This window comes from Talaromyces marneffei, chromosome 7 (genome assembly GCF_009556855.1).
Source record: "Talaromyces marneffei chromosome 7, complete sequence".
Classification (NCBI taxonomy): Eukaryota; Fungi; Ascomycota; class Eurotiomycetes; order Eurotiales; family Trichocomaceae; genus Talaromyces; species Talaromyces marneffei.
The window spans coordinates 1,197,788-1,217,551 of record NC_072354.1 but is presented as its reverse complement, the minus strand read 5'-3'; the positions used below and the strand labels follow the sequence as shown (position 1 = coordinate 1,217,551).

Genomic DNA, 19,764 nt, shown 5'->3' with positions numbered 1-19,764 from the left:
CGTATGCCACTAAGTGTACATCAAAATAATTGTAGTCATTGAGGGTAGTTGACTAGTCGTCGAGTTCAAGAGTTCCGAAGAGACAAACAAACAAGGCGGCGGTAAGCTTTGCCGCTGACTGGTTGCGCCGATCAGCATCATCCATTTTAACAATTCAACCATCTCGACAAAGTGCATGCATGGGCATTATACCTCATTTACTGAAGAATATCATTTTCTACTACTCAATGGCCCCGTTGCCAAACAATTGAATCAATTGACATGTCGACCATCTGTGGCCGTAGCGCCACCTCATCATTGAAGCTCACACGACAGCACCAACTTTTATCTAACAGCGCATCCACATCCACTCCTAGTCTCGCGAGAGCCTCAATCTACAGACCATATATCCTGGAATACCCATCAATTGGTTATACCAGCCGACGACATGCATCATCTCGCCGAGACAAAAGGGCAACCCCGTCAACTGCGACAACAACACCACCATCCCCGAAATCATTCCTCGGAGAATCAAAATTCGCAATCGAGCAAAATGTCAACCCACCCCTGAGCACACTCCCGATCGACCTCGACCTCCCACCTGTCTCCATGTCCAAAGAGAGCTTTTCCGAGAGATCCTGGCGCCGCCTAAAAACTGCGGGCAAGTACTTGGTCTTCTACAGGGATGGTCTCAAAAATACCTACCGCAACTGGAAAGCCTCGATACCAATTCGACGTCAACTCGGTCTCCCGTTGTACATACCATCCTCACCACCTTCCTCAGCGCGCAACCCATCATCAGGTGCGACATCACTCTATGCAGCTATTGAAACGCTCAAAATCACGCGTTCCGATTTCCAGCTCGTGCGTCGCGCCGCATACGATATCCGCCGCCTGATCCCCTTCGGACTTATCTTCCTCATCTGCGGGGAATTCACCCCCTTGGTCGTGGTCCTACTCGGCGATGCCGTGACTCCTTACACCTGCCGGATACCCAAGCAGCTCGCCAAAACACGTGCAAAACGTCTTGAACAGAAAGGGCATGCCTTTGCCGCTGTGCAGGGTGGTCTTGGGTCGATGAAACCCATGCGTGAACAGGATGTAATGACCTGGCAAGCCCTGCAGTTTGGATCTAGGGAATTCGCGGCTACGGCGTCGGCGGAGCAGGTCCTTCGTGCATGCGCGGTGTTTGGGTTGGCGAAATCCCACGATCAAGGCGCTGCTTGGGTGTCGTTGATTTATAGGCCGAGGTTGCAGAAATGGACCGAGTATTTGGCGTTGGATGATCAATTGATTGTTCAAAACGGTGGGGTGGATTATTTGAGTGCGCAGGAATTGAAGATTGCGATTGACGAGCGTGGTGGGTTTGAGCCTAGTGCTGATGTGCGGAGAGCAGGGCAAGTTGAGAAGGCGGAGAGGGAGTGGTTGAAACTGTGGTTGAAGACGAGGAAGTTTATTGAGTGATTGAGCGATTGAGCGATTCCTTGTACTATAGTTGTTGTAGAGTAGAGTGTATATAAAGTAGTCAATGTGGGTAGACCTTTGCATTCACCTGTTTAGCTACATGGGACTTGATATGGGTATAGATATAATACATATGTACAAAATAGAGAATATAATCACGCCGCCAACATTTTCTTCCTCCTCACCAACTCCCCAAAATCTGCACGCAACACCTGCCCCAATATACCACCATCATCCATGTGACCTTCATCCCATCTCTCCAACGCCAACTTTAAACCACCATACCACCCAGAAAACGCCTGCTGCAACTCCAGCGTCCTGAAACATCTCATACCAGCATCAACGAGATAATTAGTCGGATCTTGAATACATAAATGCCTAGCCATTCCCTTATTGCCTTTGTGGCTTGCGTGAATCTTGTAAGCCATTAGTCCGCGTTGGCCTCTCAAATAGTCCGGTAATTGGGAGTTATTGCTGCCGCTTTTGTTGAGAGATCTTATACGGTCGCGAACGCTCCTTCCCGTGAAGAATTCTGCTGGGCTGGCCGAGATACCGGTTGTGGTGAGATCAATTTGCTCGCCGTAAGTATGTAGTAAAGCGAGTAGTTGTTCTGCCAAACATTTCGATGTGAAATCTTCGGACTGCTGTTTCAAAAAGGACATGATGAGTAAGACAAGGCCGTTTGAGCTCAATGATTCGGCTTCCCATCCAAACAGGTGCTTGCTTTCGAGGAAAACTCTCATGGTCATGTACAATGGCAGTAACGACGGTAGTTCGGAAATCGAGTCTTGTATAAATTCTTCGATTTTCGGCGCGTAGCTTCTGCAGAAAAGTCTGACTGGTATACCGGAGGCTCTGTGAAACAAGACAAGTGACGGGCTTTTGTCAGGTATGACTCGACAGTCTCGGTACTCAAGGTCGTCCTTCAGCACGTTTCCGGTCTGGGTCATTATTTGGAGATATTTGTATTTCATCTGTGAACTGATCCCGGGCGGTTTGTCCTTTGGAAAGTTAGGGATACGCTCATCGTTAACATGGATCATCAAGTCGATTGCCGATATGTTGGTAGCAAGTTCTGCATATCGTGAGCCTATGAGTTGTGGCGGGTTCGGCACGATGCTTTGGATCTTTGAGGATAGATCATCAATGATATAATCGACGGCTGCTTGCTCTGTGCTCGAAGGCTGGAGGAATGCCGTGAGACTGAGAAGTTCATTACTGAGAATTGACTTGGCATCTCCATTTTGCTTCGAGGGTGTTTGAATTGAATCCAGCCATGGGTTTCGTTGTGCGCGTCCATCTTCGAGGGGGATAACCCATGGAAGTCGAACATGGGCCACCTCTATTTCCTTCCCTCGGGATGGTTTCGGCTTGTATTTCTTGGAGCGTGTGACCTCCCTACTCCCATTATTGACCTTCTTTATATTTTTAGGTCCAGGCGTGACACCTGCAGCGTTATCGGTCCGCTCGTCGCCGGTTTTTCCTTCGTCTGGTTTATCTCGTACATAATACTTCCAAACCAGCCTCTCGCGATTAACTGTCCTCTGTGCCTCTAGCGTTTTCTTCAGACTGTTTTTATTGACCGGGTATCGTGCGCCCAGAGTCGTCAGCGGGACCTTCTTTAATGATGAATAACCTCGTCGTGGGCCGGCCGGCGGCGTTGTCGTCTTCGTCAAACATGACAATGGTCGATCACACAGGATCGGTCGAGAATCACCCAATGCAAGGCATTGCAATGAACAAGTCTGGCGTCCAAACCGCATATGATGCGGATGTCGATACTGTGAGATATTTTGGGGTGCACCTACGCCGAAATGGGTGGTTTTGACGTTATGGAGATCACGAGCTTATTGAAAAAGTTGCTTAGAGGTGCCTAGGGACTGATAAGATAAACCTCTTACCAGGGCACGTGATCTCCAACTCAGCAAAGGCTATGATTGGTCGATGTATATATAGTATATGAAATAGAAATATTGCTTGTTCACCTGTGCTCGTTTCGAAGACTTGTTCATTGAATAGTGGAAATAGAAGCCATTAGTGACACCTCCTAATTTTAAGTTAACGTCGTGTTTCTCATAAACTTATACTCACTAGGTGGGAATACGGGTATCAAATAGTATCTCCAACCCTCAACATCCTGCGGTTCCAGTCCAGTTTAAAAAAAATAGCAACTTTATGTCTTGCATGAGCCGCACTTCTTGGCAAGAAAATAACTTGTATTGCAACAGTGCAGCCAAGAAGTAATACTAATTTACAAGATCAACGGAGTTTAGACCCCATTTCTGGTACCTTTGCAGATCGTTGATGCCTGGAATTGAACTGGCTGAACGAGCTCAACGACATCCATTCCTAGGTATATAGCTACGCCATCCTCCTGATTCTTACGCCTCATCAATGCTCTAGAGTACCTTGGGGATATTGACGTAAAATGGCACTACCAAATTTCCTCGTCCTATGCATAGACGACAAAGACATCCAAACCCTGCACTCAACCCTCCAAAGATTCTGGCCCACCCACTCCGAGTCCTTGAATCTCACCACCATCCACGAAAATCTGCGGAACTTATCCAACGACACTAAATTCGACCTGATGGTCTCCCCCGCAAACTCCTACGGGATTCTAGACGGCGGCTTCGATGACGCCATATCCCGCACTTTCTGCCTGCCGCAACATGATTATCGCGCTTTGACGAATGTCGCGCAGCAGATATTGTATGAGAAATGGCATGGCTTTGCGCCTCCAGGAACATGTACGTTGGTTAGTATGCCGCGGGAATTGAGGAAGACAAATCGGTGGGGTTGTAAAGTCCTCGCGCTTTGTCCGACGATGAGGACGCCTGGTGATGCGCGCTGGGATAGGGAGGTTGTTTATGAGTGTGTGTGGAGTTTGATGTGTGAGATTGACCGGTGGAATAAGAGTGTTAGCTCGAGTTCACATGCTGAAAGTAAGATTGATACGATACTAATTACGCCGCTGGCTACGGGGACGGGAGGGGTGAGTAGGGAGAAATGGGCCTTGCAGTTTGTGCTTGCTTTAAAGCATTTTGTGGATGCGCAGGAGAGACCTGAGAGATGGATTAGATTGAGATGGGAAGATTTGAAAGAGGCTAAGGAGGTTGAGAGGTCGTGGCAGATGTAATATTATTCTCATTTCTATATTCAAAGCTTACACGTCAAGGCTATTCTATTCGTTTTCGGTCTCATCTCTACTCTCGTAAAGCTCCGGGGGTTTGTCGTCAGGCTCATTTGGCCAGATGTCATGATATAATGCTCGTGCGGGAACCCATTCCTCCTCCAAATTCCAGCACCCATCAGAACTGCACCATCATGCACGTTAGACCATCCTCGTTTATTGTAGCTGTATACCCACCTTAAATGGAACGTATTCGGAGCTAACCGGTACGCTCTCAGCAATACGCAAGTAACCACCAGATCATATGCACGTCTGCCAGTCTTGCAGAAGCCATCTGGCTCGCTCTCTTTCAGGATGAAATCTTCGTACGAGTCTTCCTCGACACCATTGATACAGATTCCCTCGTCGACATCCACGGTGGGCGGATTGGGGATGTCCCTTCCTTCTTGAAAAGTCACCATGGCGGGGCCGGAGAGGGGGATAGCTGGCACGGCTTCAATGATGGAGGTGGTGTCTTGGATGAGCTGTGGCCAAGTGGTTTGCCATTCATTGGCAGACCAGTCCTCGACTTTGTAGTAGTGTGTGTAGCTGCGTCGTGTTAGTTTCTGGGAAGTGACGAAATCAGCTAGAGACCGTGTCTTTCCTACCCCATTGTCAGATCCTTTAGTTCGGCGACTTGATCATAGACACTGGGATATGAGCACAACGCGAGGATGGGTTTGATTCCACTATTGCACGCCACTGTGCCACTGACATTGGTTATGCCATTATGGTAACTTAACTATGAGCTGATGACAGAGGCAATTCGTGGTGAGCCAAAGAAAGCATGTGATCGCCAAAACGTTGTTCCGATGATCGACCGTTAATTCCGAGATCTGCACGTGATCTGCCCCCGTCTTCCCCTCTTTTGTTCGTTCTTTCCTGTCTCCCTCCCATCTTACATCCTTCGTCTTTCTGCAGAACATCTACAATACCGTTGAATACGGTTTGTCCCGATTATCCCTCCGAAGTACACACCATACGAATCCTCTGATTGACTGCGACTCGGTCGAGTAGACAAGGGACGGAGAGACCAACGCCACTCTCCAGCAGCACCTGCTGGACTCAGGCAGATCCACAGGCCCATTCCGGAACGTCAGGGCGTTGCCAATTCCCGTACCTTGGCAGACCCTGGTCTTGGGCATCAGTAATCACTTACGGTCATCCCGTGAAGAGGATGTTCATATCCCAGTTATCCAAACACCCTGAGATTGAAACTGCTGATAGTCAGTGACTACTAGTATCGAGGTAGAACTACCAGCAAAACTATTTCTCGACTATTGTTGACTAGGAAACTAGCCTGGCGACCAGACATAATAGGCGATTGGACTGGAAGTCTGGAAGTGAAAGCTAGAAAAGAAGAAAGTCTAATATATCGAGTGGGCATATAAATCGAGTCGATGCAACCAAGGTTGGGTGCCAACCTTGTCTATCTCACCGCTAGGAGAGACAGGCTTGCTTAGCAGTCTCTATTAAGAGTGCATCTGGTGTAGTCGCTCTAGCATCTTCCCAAACTACATAGTGTCCGCCAGCTGCTCAGGCCAGGAACTAGTCAAATACCAAGTACTGTAAATACTAGGGAACCGTCAGAGCCCCGCAGAGACAACAGCGCATTCTGTCGGGTCGCTGTGCTCCTCTCAACAGGTGCTTGTCTGGAACGTGACGAGAGAATATTGAAGAATTTTATTCCAATTATATCTTCTCCTGCAACACGCACACACACGGATACATGACGGCAGGCAACTAGACTCGGAGCTTTGAGGCTTTAATCTTCGGTCGTTTCCCGTCTTTCCCTCCTTCCCCGTCGCCCTTTAAGGAAGAGTACGTACCCCTCCAGTCCGCGAACGTTGTTTCTGCCTCACTACACTCCCTTTCTTTCTTCGAGCCAATGCACTCGAACAAGTATACTTATTCGTGAAATTCTACTCGTCTCTTTTCTTCTTACTTTGTTATAGTTCTATTTTTGTTATTCCGTGTTGAGCGTTTCGTTGACTCAACCCTTTCTCGCAGCCAACCTTGTTAGTGGCTAGCTACAAGCTCCCTTCAAAGACACACAACCACCATGGCCTACGAGCAAGGCGCTCCGGACAAAATCCCCCCCAATCAACCGAACCCCGTCATCGTCGGGCCGGGATTATCTGCACTCGGCGAAGAAGCATACATCGAGGCTTCAACCGTTACTCCACCCATCGTCTCAGCGGCCACCGCCGCCGGTAACGCCGACGGTGCAGAAAACCCTCGAGAACCGAAGCAAGACGAGTCGGCAGCATCATATTTCTCAGAAGTGCCCGGTACGGCGACCGCGCCCAAGGATGCATATGTAAACCCCCCCATGAGTCCTGCCGATGCCGCATCGGGCGCGACGTCGGGGCCTGAATTGCTTCGACGGTTGAGTCTGATTGACAACGCTCATCCCACTCCGGCGACTCCTGTGATAGATCCGCGGGCGGACCATCCAGGACTGCAATTGACCGGTCGGATTATTAGTGCTTCGTTGTGTATACCGTACAAAGTTGCACATCAAGCGGGGCAAGATTGGGTAAGAACCAGTTCACATAATACCTAGAGTAGATGCTAACGCGCGCGTAGGAATTGAGTCCCCGTGCAGGCACATCGGCCTTGTTCGACTCATTTGCTCATCTCGCATCCGATCAGTCGCCGTGGAATCACACATTGGTAGCCTGGACCGGAGAAGTGGAAGAGATTGTCACCAAGCGAGCGCCGTTACAATCAGTCACCGCAAGCGGTGTGAATACTGTGGCTACTGCGCCTCCTCCTGTGAACAAAGCCTCTGCGCCGGTTCCTGTGGACCTCTCTCAGAATTCGCAAACCCCAACTCCAGTTGAGGGTATCTTAGTCTCCTCTGCCGACAGAGAACGACTGGAGAGGCAGTTGAAAGCAAGCAAGTACGGCAAGATTTTACCAGTCTGGGCAACAGCCGAGTCAGACGAGCCTTCTGACGATATACTGTTGCAAGATCAGTCTCGTTGGAGGAGATATGCTGAACGAGAGTTGTATCCGCTCCTACACTACAAGCAGAATGGCCCATCAGACGGACGGTCAGAGCGAAAATGGTGGACAGACTATATGCGGTTGAATCGATTATTTGCCGATCGCATTGCTCGGATCTATCAAGCTGGCGATATCGTATGGATTCATGATTACCATCTGTTCTTGTTGCCAAGCCTTTTGCGACAACGGATCCCGAATATCTTTATTGGCTTTTTCCTTCATTCCCCATTCCCGAGCAGTGAATATATGCGCTGTCTGGCCAAGAGGAAAGAAGTTCTTACTGGAGTGCTCGGTGCGAACATGATTGGATTTCAGACATACTCTTATTCAAGACATTTTTCATCATGTTGCACTCGTGTTCTCGGATTTGAGTCAAATGCTGCTGGTGTTGATGCGTATGGAGCACATGTTGCAGTGGATGTCTTTGCTACTGGAATCGATGCGCAAAATGTACAAAAGGCTGCTTTTGGTTCTTCAGGTATCGAGGAGGTCGTTGCGAACATCAAGAAACTATATGCAGGCAAGAAGATCATCGTCGGCAGAGATCGATTGGATAGTGTTCGTGGTGTGGCACAGAAACTGCAAGCTTTTGAAGCGTTTTTGGAAAAGTATCCTCACTGGCGCGACCAGGTTGTGCTGATTCAAGTCACGAGCCCGACCAGTATGGAAGAGCAAAAGGAAGATCCAGAGAACAAGATTGGAAGTCAAGTTTCGAGTCTTGTATCTACAATCAACGGCCGGTTTGGATCGCTGAGCTTTACACCTGTGCAGTACTATCCTCAATATATCTCGCAACAAGATTATTTCTGTCTCTTGCGTGTTGCAGATGTCGGTTTGATCACCAGTGTTCGGGACGGCATGAACACGACGAGTTTGGAATATGTGCTCTGCCAGCAGGGCAATCATGGTCCTCTTATTTTGTCTGAATTCTCGGGAACTGCTGCAATGCTCACCAGTGCAATCCATATTAACCCATGGGATACGACTGGTGTCGCTACAGCAATTGACCAGGCACTCAGTATGAGCGCAGAAGAAAAACTCGAACGACATGACGTTGCCTACAAACACGTCACGTCCAACACGGTGTCGATGTGGTCACAGCATTTCATCAACCGCTTGCTCACAAATTTGTCTTCGTTTGATCAATCAATTGCCACACCAGCTTTGGACCGAGCGTTAGTGTTGAAGCAGTACCGAAAAGCCAAGAAACGACTCTTCATGTTCGACTACGACGGAACATTGACTCCGATTGTCAAGGACCCTCAGGCAGCTATCCCATCCGACCGCGTCTTACGGAATATCAAGAGTCTGGCGGCGGACCCCAGAAACTCAGTATGGATTATCAGCGGTCGAGACCAGGCATTCTTAGACGAATGGATGGGCCATATCCCCGAGCTGGGACTGAGCGCGGAACACGGATGTTTCATTCGCAAACCCCGCAGCGACGACTGGGAGAACCTCGCCGCAAAATTCGACATGGAATGGCAAAAGGACGTCATGGATGTTTTCCAGCACTACACGGAGCGTACACAGGGTTCATTCATCGAGCGGAAACGAGTTGCATTGACATGGCATTATCGCCGGGCAGATCCCGAGTACGGCGCATTCCAAGCAAAGGAGTGTCGAAAGCATCTTGAGAACACTGTGATGAAGAAGTTTGATGTTGAGGTGATGACTGGAAAGGCAAATCTCGAAGTGCGGCCTACATTTGTCAACAAGGGGTTCATTGTGACGAGACTATTGAATGAATACGGCCGGGGACCTGGCGATGCGCCAGAATTCATCTTCTGTAGTGGTGATGATTTTACCGATGAGGGTGCGTCCTATATACCCCTTCTCAATCTTTCCATATACTAACGTACTTCTCGCAGATATGTTCCGCGCTCTACGTCACTCAGATCTTCCACCCGAACACATTTTCTCAGTCACAGTAGGCGCAAGCTCGAAACAGACACTGGCAGGCTGGCATCTCCTCGAGCCGGCAGATGTAATAGCGACAATAGGCATGTTGAACGGGACGTCGATGGGAGCTGAATACTCCTAGCAACCCACCAAATCTAGCTTATAACTAGTTAGATTGTCAGGAATCATCATCCGAGACAAACCACAGTTACAGACGCAGTACACGACCGTAAACGAGACGAAACGCAAACCTACACAAAGCACGGCTTCTTGAAGACAAGAAAAAAAAAATAAAGAGAAACAGTATCATGGAAAACCGAATTCATAATTACTTACTTAGACTAAATCCAATACAACGTTATACAATTGTTTTTGTCTTTGCTGCAAGCTAGATTTCTTTGGTTTGGTTTGCTTGGTTTGGCTTGTCTTGATGCATATACATGACGATTTTGATGTCTGGTTCAGATGATTGTAGATGAGGGGGAGAGTGTTGGATATTGGTTTTTTAGAGTAATGTTTCAGCGGGTCGGCTTTTTCTTTCTTGTTTTCCCATTTTTGTTGTTTATGTACTTGATTTTGAGTACCGAATATCAATATCATTCAGTCGTGATTTTGTTAAGTGCTTGAGTCGATATGTTGCTAGCTTAGTAGAAACAGCCAGCTGGCTCTGAAGCAGTGATACCATTATGGATACAGATAGACACAAAAGAAAGTTAACTCGCGTCATCATGCCCTCGTTACGTTTTGGTCAGTTTATGTCTTTATGAGTAGTCGCTTGCCATCTTTCAATAAAGTGCGAGAATGTGTTTTTGCGGTCCAGTGTGGTGACTATAGGAGATCTGACAATTATTTATCTTCAATCATGCGGTGATTCTCTAGAGGACTTTCCATAATCTCATAATATAATCCATCCCAACCCTAGCGCAGAGGATCTCATCGACTCAACACAAATCTAATTGACGTTTATATTTATTCTGCAATTGAGTTATATTTGTATCATAAGAAATCAACTATGCATGTGAAATCCCTTCCATCTAAGACTGTCGAGTAATTGCAGGTCGTGTAAATTAAGTCAGTCCTCTAGTAGGAAGCCGTCTTTTATAGACCCCAAGTCTCGGCAAAGATGTCCAGATCGTCATCAGAACTTGACATATCCCTTCCCCTTGACAAACGTCTGTTTCCATTCTCTCTGGTTCTTGTCACTTGCCAACTCATAGAAGTGATCAGCATGTGCCGCTCCATCAATCTTGTTGTAAGCTGGTAGACCTCCACTTGTTCGTTCATCAACATAGTAAAATCTATCACAGCAAATCAGACCCTGTCCTCTTCTCACCTACATGGGAAATAGAAAGGATCCTTTAGGATACTAACGTATACCCCTTCTCCAAATACGTCTCCGACGCAGCCGCAGCCTTCATCAAATGCGCAGTTGCAGACTTGCCAGCGCCCGCCGGCGCCATTCCCTGAATAATGATTTCGTCCAGTGCATTGCCAGTAAACAAGAATGATTTTGGCGAGGATTTTGGCAATGTCTCGAAGCCTCGAACTGCCTCCTGGGCAGCGGCAAAGGCGCTGGTTGTGATTACATTGAGGGTTTCTTGGAAGGCTTCGGGGGTGATTGAGAAGGGGGTTTCCCCGCGGACTGTATGGCTGGCTGTTATTTTATAGGATCACATGTTAGCATACAAAATATTTTTGCTTCTTCTCGGATTTATGCGTGAAAGGGGGGTGCAGAATCAGCAAACCATTGTAGATGACCACACTCGGAACTCCCAAGGAATTCTGGACCTGCTCAAACAGAGTCTTTACATTTGTGGGATTCGACAAATCAACTCGAAAGTGAAAGAGCCCGTCCTTTGTCTCTTGATTGCTAGTGTCTGATGCCGTACGACTTGCGAGGGCCACTTTGTAACCGTTTGCAGTGAACTTGCGACCTACGGCTTGGCCGATGTTGGCTCCTGCACCGAGGACGAGAGCAATTGGGGAGGACATGTCAACTTCCAAGGTTCTCGAAGAAATGTAATTGCTAGAAGGAATTGATATGGATTTGATTTTGGGCTTCGAATTGATGTTTCTTGGACATTTTTTTGCACAGGACTTTCCTCTAATATTTATATACCATCCATCCTCTCCAGGCCTTGAAGCTCGCTCGATTGTATGTCCACGCTGACAAACCCACTCCTACCTAGTTATCCTGATCGCTGACAATTAACATTCCTTGTCATCACAACCCTCCTCTACATGAACTCTGACAAAACAAACAGTTAGGGCTACGCCATACCTTCCCAATCGGGTCGTAAGTTGGCGATGATTGGCCTGATTTGTTTAGGTTGTTTGCATTTGTTTGCCGTGTTTGACGAAACTGACCAAATGTTAGAAATCTACGTTAAAGCAGCGCCATGTTGCTATATGTTGCGTGTGATAAGATGAGTAGGCATTACGATTCCTAAACACAGTTAGGTAACTTAGTTAAGTTCTCTTGACCATAACTAGTTCACTAGTTAGTTATGTAAGTAATAAATCATCATAGAGCAATGTCATGAACCTGGGTCCCGAGTATAAACGCACCGCCACAAGAGGCTGAAACATTCCGAGCCCTGCCGGTCCAAGCTTTGCATGATCTACGATCTACCTCATCTGTTTCATCGTATCCCTTGTCTTCTTACATCCAAGGAAAGAAACAAACAATTGATAGTCTGATACAAATGAGGAGCCATAGAGAACATGCCTAGAGACAACCAAACAACCGGCGGCAGCAAAATAAGTCTCACAAACTGGCTAAAACCAAAGAAATCCCGTCTAAGACTCCGCAAACGAGCCACTGAAGGTGCTGGAGGAGCAGAGGCTCTTACATCAGCTAGTTCAACAACATTGGCCAGTATCAAAACCACCACAACACAATACTCATATTTCAAAAGCGAGCATGACAATCATGACGATGTCCCGCCCTTACCGTCAATTGCACCCCTTCAAGCCCATCGGGCAAAATATCAAGTCCGCAATGCGGGACTTGATACGCAATTGGGCGAGAATATAGATTATACGACTCTCTTACATTCCATGAGTCTGCAGGAAGGATTTGAGTCGGATGATTCACTCTATTACCTGGCTGATGGGAATCGGCCTCGAGGCGAGAATGCAATTGCCAGTTTGCCGGAAGCAATATGGTGCCGAATTGCGGATTTACTGGACCCAAAGACAGCGGTTTGTCTTGCCTTAGCCAACAAGACGTTATATACCCGACTAGGTCCGCGGCAATATCTAGACCGACTGAACAACAAACCCGAAAACTTCCAACATAAACTCGAGTTTTTGACCTTGCTGGACCGAAACTTGCCATATCACCTCCTCTGCATCCCTTGCGCCAAATACCATCGACGCATCAGGATCGGCTCGGAGAAACTACAACCAACGCACATGCAAGTGCTAAACCCGGTATTTAACTGTCCCCAAGAACGCAATGCGCTCAATCCACCTGCTCGACACCGCATTGCCCATGGACGGAGTATACCATTCACATTCGTGCAACTAACCACTCGCGCGCATTGCTTTGGCTCACTGCGGTACGGTCTAAAACCCGAAAGCTTGGGTAGGCGATGGCGATATTCTGAGCCCGGCGGCGCGGGCACATGGAGCGTTTCGACGCGGTACCATATCCACGAAAACCGCCTCTTGATGCGCGTCATAAGCCAGTGTTTTGCTTCTCCTGGTCTTCCGCCTACGGGCAAGAGACTCCTGCTGTATTCACGCGAGGATTACTGGCCTTTCTTCTCAGTATGCCCCCACTGGCGCGACGGGGAGTTGATGGACGTCTGTAAATGCGCGCTCGATCACATCCCTGTTCCTCGCAATACGGCCGGCTTGCAAGGCGTAGAGCACAGGTTCAAAGACTCCATCCACGGGCGCGGCAAATTTGATCCGTACGCGATCCCGAGTCAGTGTGGGAAATGTCAGCCTATGAGGCGGTGTCCGCGGTGTCCGACTGAGTACTTGATCGAAGTGAAGCTCTCGGAAGATACAACCCCTGACGAAAATCGACCTGGTAGCAGTGCTGGGAGAAAAGGGGATGTGAGATTCAGACACGCCATCGTCGTCACGCGCTGGAGTGATTTAGGCGATGGCTCGACGCCCGCTTCGTCCGTGGAATGGGCGGCTTGTAATGGCAACACCGATCTCGAACAATATGATTCTTTTGAGAGGTTGGGCAGAAGAGGAATATCGGGAATCTTTGAGTCGGCCTTTACGCATGATACGATCCCTGGGAGGAGGATTATTTCTATGAATCCGGATAATAAGACCGGCGGGGAGAAGAGGAATGATTGGTATTAATTACTCTTCTCACACTTACGTTATGGAATAGCAATTATTTTTAAAAATTACGAAGATAGCTAGATGATAACTTAATGAATAAAGTGATTAGATCATAGCTTACATAACACGCAAATAACGAGCAGGGATACAAGTAAGTAAATGAATGAACCCCGAGACGGACTGTCAAAGGCCATTATCGAGTAGAGAACAAACTGTGGCAAGGGTCATGATAGGTGATATTCAGATGAGGCTGGGCTAGTGCTTGCCGTTGATGGATTCCTGGTCGCTAGCATCAAGAATGTCGTACTCCTCATCGGTGAAGAAACCATCATCATCGCTGTCCTCAAGAGTCAAGCTCTCCATATCATCGGGAAGAGCCTGGTCATCGACAGAAGGAGCAGTATAGGAAGGTGCTGGGTTTTGGGCAAGTGTGTGAGTGCTGGAGACTGGGGACTCCTTCTCAAGCTTGGGGAAGACCATGTTGCTACCGGCCATTTCAGCCTCAGACTCGGTCTCAGTTGCAGCATCAACCACGGTTGCAGACTCGTACTCGGATACGACAGACTCCGCCTCCTCTTCAACGACAGGCACAACAGGCTCAGTTGCCGCAATAGGCTGTTCGACAACCTTGACGTCACACCAGAGCTTGTGGCCGAAAGGAGTTCCGTTGGGCAGCTTCATACGCCAGTAAGAGATAGAAGAACCAATGCGTTGAGGAGTCTTCAAAGTGACGGAAAAGTCAGCCGACTCCGAAGGTGCAACTGGGTGGACCAACTCGTTGCTCGACATGGCCACGGCAAGAGCTACAACGCTGGAAGGATGCTCAGTGTTTATATTGAACATGGCATCACCACCAACGTACCGAACGCTGGTACCCACTGGCCAAGTCGTAGGACCGGGGTTGTAAAGTGTCCAGGTCTGTTGGAAAACTTGAGATGGAGCCATAGCAGTTCCATCGGAAACGGTGTCTTTCATGAAGTAGGCGCTATAGTCGTCGGTAAAGTCAACCGAAGAACGGCGGGGAGTTGCGGGAGTCTCGGGTGTCTCAGGAGCTGGCTCTTCTTCAGCGGTCTCCTCCTTGACTGCCTCGGGTTCGACCTTCTCTACAACAGATGGGGCCTCAACAGGAGATGTGGGAGTGACGTTGGCAGAACTACGCACAGCTGGAGGAGTGCGGTCACCCATGACCATGGTCTGGCCACCGAAGCCATCATCGCCCAGTGTGTTGACAGTAACGTTACGTACTGCAGTGCGGAACTTGATCATAGGGTGAGTTTGGTTATGAGTGTTGGTCGGCAACGCTTCACAAGCAGCGCAAAAGTCGGTGTCATGGCAGACAGCACACTTGTAGCGAACACCAGTGATGTATGAAGTGGATGGCTTGCCACGACACAAGGGACCATCACAGTAGATGCCATAGTGAACGTCCTGAGAGAACGAATATTCAGAGATCGGTCCGTAGATGGGGACGAATCGGTGTTGAGGGTGTGACTGATCGGCTGTCTTTGCACAAGACCAGCAGTAATCCCAGTCAGGACAGCTAAGACACTTGTGTCGAACACCAACGATGCGCTATACAAGTTAGACTCAAGAATTATAATCGGACTCGTTGATCCTTACCTTTTCACATCCGTCACAGATGGCGGCATGGTGGTAATGGCGACCTGGGCGGCAACGGGAGAGAACTAGGTTCTTCAAACCGAGCTGGTTCTCCTGGATAATCGAGAATGCGTGGGCGGGATTGTGTCCGTGAGAGTTCTTCAACAGACAGCCAATGCACAAGTCGTAGTCTTCGCAGTTGTCACAATGCACCATTGAGCTCTCAGAGAATTCTCTAAAGCATGCATTACAGGTACGCTCATCGGCAACTTCCTTTGGCTCCTCCTTGACCTCTGGCTCGGGAACAATAGCCTCCTTTTCTTCAACCTTAGGCTCTTCCTCAGGCTCTTCCTTGACCGGAGCAGGCTTCTCTGTAGCAACAGGCTCCAAAGAACCGAGACGCTTGGGTGCAATCTCAGTAACGCTGTTGATGATGACACCATTCTGCACCACACGCTTCAACAACCAGTGGTCGTCACCAGGGCAGGACACACCAGCGTCAACGCAATTGAGGCACAGATCATAATCACCGTCGTCACAGATGCCGCAGTGGTAGTGCTCGCTAGGGATGCTACCGCCGCAGTTGTTGCAGTCGATGCAGAATGCATTGCCAAGGTAGTTGTTGTCGGAGAATCGGAGAGGGAAAGCTTGCTGCTTCTCATGGACGGAAGAGACAGGTGAGAAGGCCCGAGCCCGGGAAGTGAGCGGTGACGTCATATTTTTGGTCTGAGCACTAGCGGTGGTCGAGGGACTAAGAACAGTCTCCAAGTAACGGAAGCGCTGGTGGGATTGTTCCTGGATACGAGGTTCCTCGATAGGAGCGGTGACGACTGGCGAGTCTGTCGACTCTTGGGGCTTGGTGGTAGCCTTGATGCGGAGCTTGAGCTTGGCCTTGGCAGCACGGTAGAGTTGCTTGTAGACAGCAGGATTCTCGCTGTCCAAGACAATGTAGTTGGCGAGGCTGTCGGAGTAGCGTTCAAGGACTAGAGAGTCTGTGGGTGCCACAGCCAACAGATAACGGACCTAGTCGATGATAGTACGTATGTCAGCAGGCGACGATAACTATGGGTCGATAAGAGTGAATTGTAGAAAACAGGACATAGTAGGCAGCGACAATCAAATTGATCAAGAATTTTGAATATCAATTTTCATGTCAACACGCTGATACATGTTCAGGAGACGGATGAAGCCAAGTCCGAGGCAGGGTGGTACTGATAACGGAAGTACGGCATACTACAGCTTCCGAAATCGACCAAATAGGTTGAAGTAGCACGCAAGCAGTAATAACCAGCTCACATGCATTTTCAAGAATGAAAGTAAGATAATAAAAAAATATGTACCTTTTGGGGAAACACACGAGCACCCAAGTCTCGCAGAGGAATCTTGAAGCGACGGTTAACCGAGTCATTGTGAAGAATCTTGATAGTGATCAATGTGTCTGGACCGACGGCCGGTGCTGAGGGGGAGGGAGTCGCCATGGAGGTCGACAAAATCGCAGACGATTTTGATAAAGGCACCAGATCACTCATTTTGAATCAGGCGTTGTGATCAATGTAGTTTTTTTTCAGTGTGATGAAAAATCGATGATAGTTAGTGGTTCTGATTTGGCACTGCTCTAATGCTCAACCAAGCTTAGGCTGACGGGAGAATGCTGGGGGCCAGAAAAATTATGGATTTCGATGAATGACGACGGGAATTTTGATGGGAAATCAAATGACAGAATTATTCTGGGTCAAAACCGATGGATGAAGATGATAAAACAAAGATACTGTGTGGTGGTGGTGAGGGAGACGATGAAAGAGGAAGGATATATATAGTAAAGAGTAGAGAGAGAGGGAGGGAAGGAAGTGTTGGAGAAGGGAATGATTTATTTGTAGGCGGGAATGAGGGGGGAGCCTCTGACAAGGAAGGCGCAGGGGGCACCCGGCACAGGTCACGACTCACTACGACAGAGTATAGGTATTAGCCTATTAGGTACTACTGTGCTCTGGAGGCAAAAGAGAGGGGGTATTTTATTAGCCCTCCTACTCGCTGGTCGCGCCAACGAGTCACTAGCCTGTTAAGTTACTTGCTAAGCTTACTCCGTTAGTTAGTTAAATAAAGGCGGGGAGAGCTAACTAAAGTTACTGTGTCTACGTCAACTATGCAACGTCCGCGCACGCATGTCAGACCTCCCAGTAGCCTACGAAATAAGCAAAGAAGCACCGCGCCACCTGGAACCTCCGCTTACATATCCAGTAGGTTTACTACGTAAGTTCGTTAGTTATCTTAACTATACGTACTACGTGGTAAGTTCATCGGCGTCGCGCTCTCGCCGATGCCGACTCCTATACCATGTATGATGACGCCATGACTGGCCCAACTCAATACATATTCATTCTATGTAGTAGTGCTTACTATCTAGTTAGGAGGTGTGTTTCAACTAAACACAAAACATAGCCCTAAATTAATGTGCAAAATCCAGGCAAATACAAGCGACTCACGACGCGCTACTAACTAAGCGGGCGATATCCCATTTCTACGTATAGTATCTCGTTTATACTACGGTATGTGCGTGCCGCACGAACAGGGAGTCTCGTGATGCACGCAACAAACGAGTCAGGCCAGCGACTAGTTGCCAGTTAGTCGGTTACCGCTGGTACGGTTGTGTACTCTGTAGTACGTATCGATGGGTATCGCCATCTCTTGGCGGGCTGGAACTTGTCACATGCAAATTGCTAGTTTAAATCCTGCTGGGCCTAGAATGGCGTTAATGGTTATCTGAATCCGACTAGTTAGATCGAACATCAAATTCCTCCCCAAAAAAAAGAAAAGAAAGGAAGAAAAAAAAAATTAAAACAATTTGCTGCACACGGTGACCTGTCGCTAAGATTCAACCTGCCATTCCGGAATAGGCAATCTGACACGGCCGAGGCTTTCTCTTCCCAACTTACTCCGTACAACTAAGTTAAAACTAACGTATATGAATGAATAATGCCGTCAGTGCCGTGAGATTCGCCAGAAATGCAACGGTATCCGTACATCCCTGCCCACTTCCTAGGGTTAGGGGTAGTATGTACTGTACGTGCCATTGCATGATTGCAATTGCAATTGCGCTTAGTTACAGAGTACAATTCCAATTACATCGGTCATACAATCTACAACGCCGGAGTCTCATCCCGATCCAACCAACTCCCGTTGTCTCATTGGTTTGTGGTTTGTATACTTCTGTCGATCAACTCGACACGAGACATACGAGACATACGTAAGCTGGACGGAGTTACGGGAGGTTGAAAGTTGACTGGTCGACTTTTTGATTTTGCGTACGTAGTATGGATATTAATAAATTATACGGTGGTCTATGCACCGCATAGCACAGCCATATTTAGGCATACACATTTTTTTTAAACTCTGGTGAAGTCGCAATGTCCAAGACGGGCACTGCAAGTTTGACGATCAGATGGCGGTGTGGTGTGTTGTCTTCTTATGGAGTATAGCCAGTTCTGCAATGAAGATCTCTTGGTGTTATGCTAGTTTATTCACTGCATAACCCCTTATCACTTGTGTATAACTAACTTGAGTTACGGACGAAGTAACTTAACTTTAAGTTTATCCTTATCCAAAATTATTCATGTCTGATTTGCTCATATCGAATTATGTCGTTATCCAATAGTCAACTACTCCGTACGGATACATTCTCACTACAACATACGTACCTACGGAGTACTACATATGGATGATGGATGGATTCACCTCCAGAGAAGACTTCTAGGTAACCCTAGTGCGAATACCAGTGGCACTGTGGCATGATCAACGATCGCCTTTCCTCCCAAGATCATCTCTCCGTCGGAGTCCGTCCTAGACAAATTCCCGGTTACTACTAGAGCTCTAATTGAAGCTATTAAACGCCTCGCTAGTTTGATATGCTCATACCACACGCCACACACCCCAACATCTGAGCCATCAAAGCGCTTGTCTACGACAGTCCCTTATGGCAGCATCTAGTTTAGTTTACTTAGTTACCTACCTAGGTACATATGGAGTAAGTACTTAATTTTCAGAGCGCCTCAAGGAATTAGCAGGGGTGGAAATCCTGCCGGATAGGGAAGGGTACGGTATTCACCACCTATGTATGCTACCCATTCAAGCACGTATAAATTTTAGTTGCATCATCGCCCCCTACCTGATGAGAACTCTATTTCAGGTACAGAGTACGCCGTGGTAAGCCTCCTTCTCCCGACAACGGCCGTAGCACCGCGCGCGGCGCGTAGATCATTAACCATCCCCTAACTGTGTCTGGTAAGCACTGTCCGTGCCGCGTTCCTTTTGATCCTGACTACGTATTG

At 48.1% G+C, this 19,764-nt stretch overlaps 8 protein-coding genes across 8 annotated transcripts; 4 read left to right on the top strand and 4 right to left on the bottom strand.

Annotated features, from left to right (window-relative positions):
• Window positions 1-261: 261 nt before the first annotated feature.
• On the top strand, window positions 262-1,443 carry EYB26_009094 (uncharacterized protein; the record flags this gene model as incomplete). The annotated part of the gene is made up of 1 exon (XM_054268345.1): window positions 262-1,443. One exon carries the CDS (start codon window positions 262-264, stop codon window positions 1,441-1,443), a length of 1,182 nt encoding a protein of 393 aa, XP_054124320.1.
• A 155-nt stretch (window positions 1,444-1,598) lies between these two features.
• Window positions 1,599-3,206, bottom strand: EYB26_009093 (uncharacterized protein; the record flags this gene model as incomplete). Its single annotated transcript, XM_054268344.1, has 1 exon — window positions 1,599-3,206. One exon carries the CDS (start codon window positions 3,204-3,206, stop codon window positions 1,599-1,601), a length of 1,608 nt encoding a protein of 535 aa, XP_054124319.1.
• A 665-nt stretch (window positions 3,207-3,871) lies between these two features.
• Window positions 3,872-4,582, top strand: EYB26_009092 (uncharacterized protein; the record flags this gene model as incomplete). Its single annotated transcript, XM_054268343.1, has 1 exon — window positions 3,872-4,582. One exon carries the CDS (start codon window positions 3,872-3,874, stop codon window positions 4,580-4,582), a length of 711 nt encoding a protein of 236 aa, XP_054124318.1.
• A 45-nt stretch (window positions 4,583-4,627) lies between these two features.
• EYB26_009091 (uncharacterized protein) lies at window positions 4,628-5,228 on the bottom strand (the record flags this gene model as incomplete). The annotated part of the gene is made up of 3 exons (XM_054268342.1): window positions 4,628-4,760; window positions 4,814-5,164; window positions 5,224-5,228. 3 exons carry the CDS (start codon window positions 5,226-5,228, stop codon window positions 4,628-4,630), a joined length of 489 nt encoding a protein of 162 aa, XP_054124317.1.
• Window positions 5,229-6,677: 1,449 nt separating this feature from the next.
• Window positions 6,678-9,671, top strand: EYB26_009090 (uncharacterized protein; the record flags this gene model as incomplete). The annotated part of the gene is made up of 3 exons (XM_054268341.1): window positions 6,678-7,154; window positions 7,205-9,443; window positions 9,499-9,671. The coding sequence occupies 3 exons, from the start codon at window positions 6,678-6,680 to the stop codon at window positions 9,669-9,671; spliced, it is 2,889 nt and encodes a 962-aa protein (XP_054124316.1).
• Window positions 9,672-10,667: 996 nt separating this feature from the next.
• EYB26_009089 (uncharacterized protein) lies at window positions 10,668-11,521 on the bottom strand (the record flags this gene model as incomplete). The annotated part of the gene is made up of 3 exons (XM_054268340.1): window positions 10,668-10,827; window positions 10,901-11,183; window positions 11,275-11,521. 3 exons carry the CDS (start codon window positions 11,519-11,521, stop codon window positions 10,668-10,670), a joined length of 690 nt encoding a protein of 229 aa, XP_054124315.1.
• Window positions 11,522-12,253: 732 nt separating this feature from the next.
• Window positions 12,254-13,858, top strand: EYB26_009088 (uncharacterized protein; the record flags this gene model as incomplete). Its single annotated transcript, XM_054268339.1, has 1 exon — window positions 12,254-13,858. The coding sequence occupies one exon, from the start codon at window positions 12,254-12,256 to the stop codon at window positions 13,856-13,858; it is 1,605 nt and encodes a 534-aa protein (XP_054124314.1).
• A 237-nt stretch (window positions 13,859-14,095) lies between these two features.
• On the bottom strand, window positions 14,096-16,968 carry EYB26_009087 (uncharacterized protein; the record flags this gene model as incomplete). Its single annotated transcript, XM_054268338.1, has 3 exons — window positions 14,096-15,412; window positions 15,461-16,462; window positions 16,780-16,968. 3 exons carry the CDS (start codon window positions 16,966-16,968, stop codon window positions 14,096-14,098), a joined length of 2,508 nt encoding a protein of 835 aa, XP_054124313.1.
• Window positions 16,969-19,764: the final 2,796 nt, after the last annotated feature.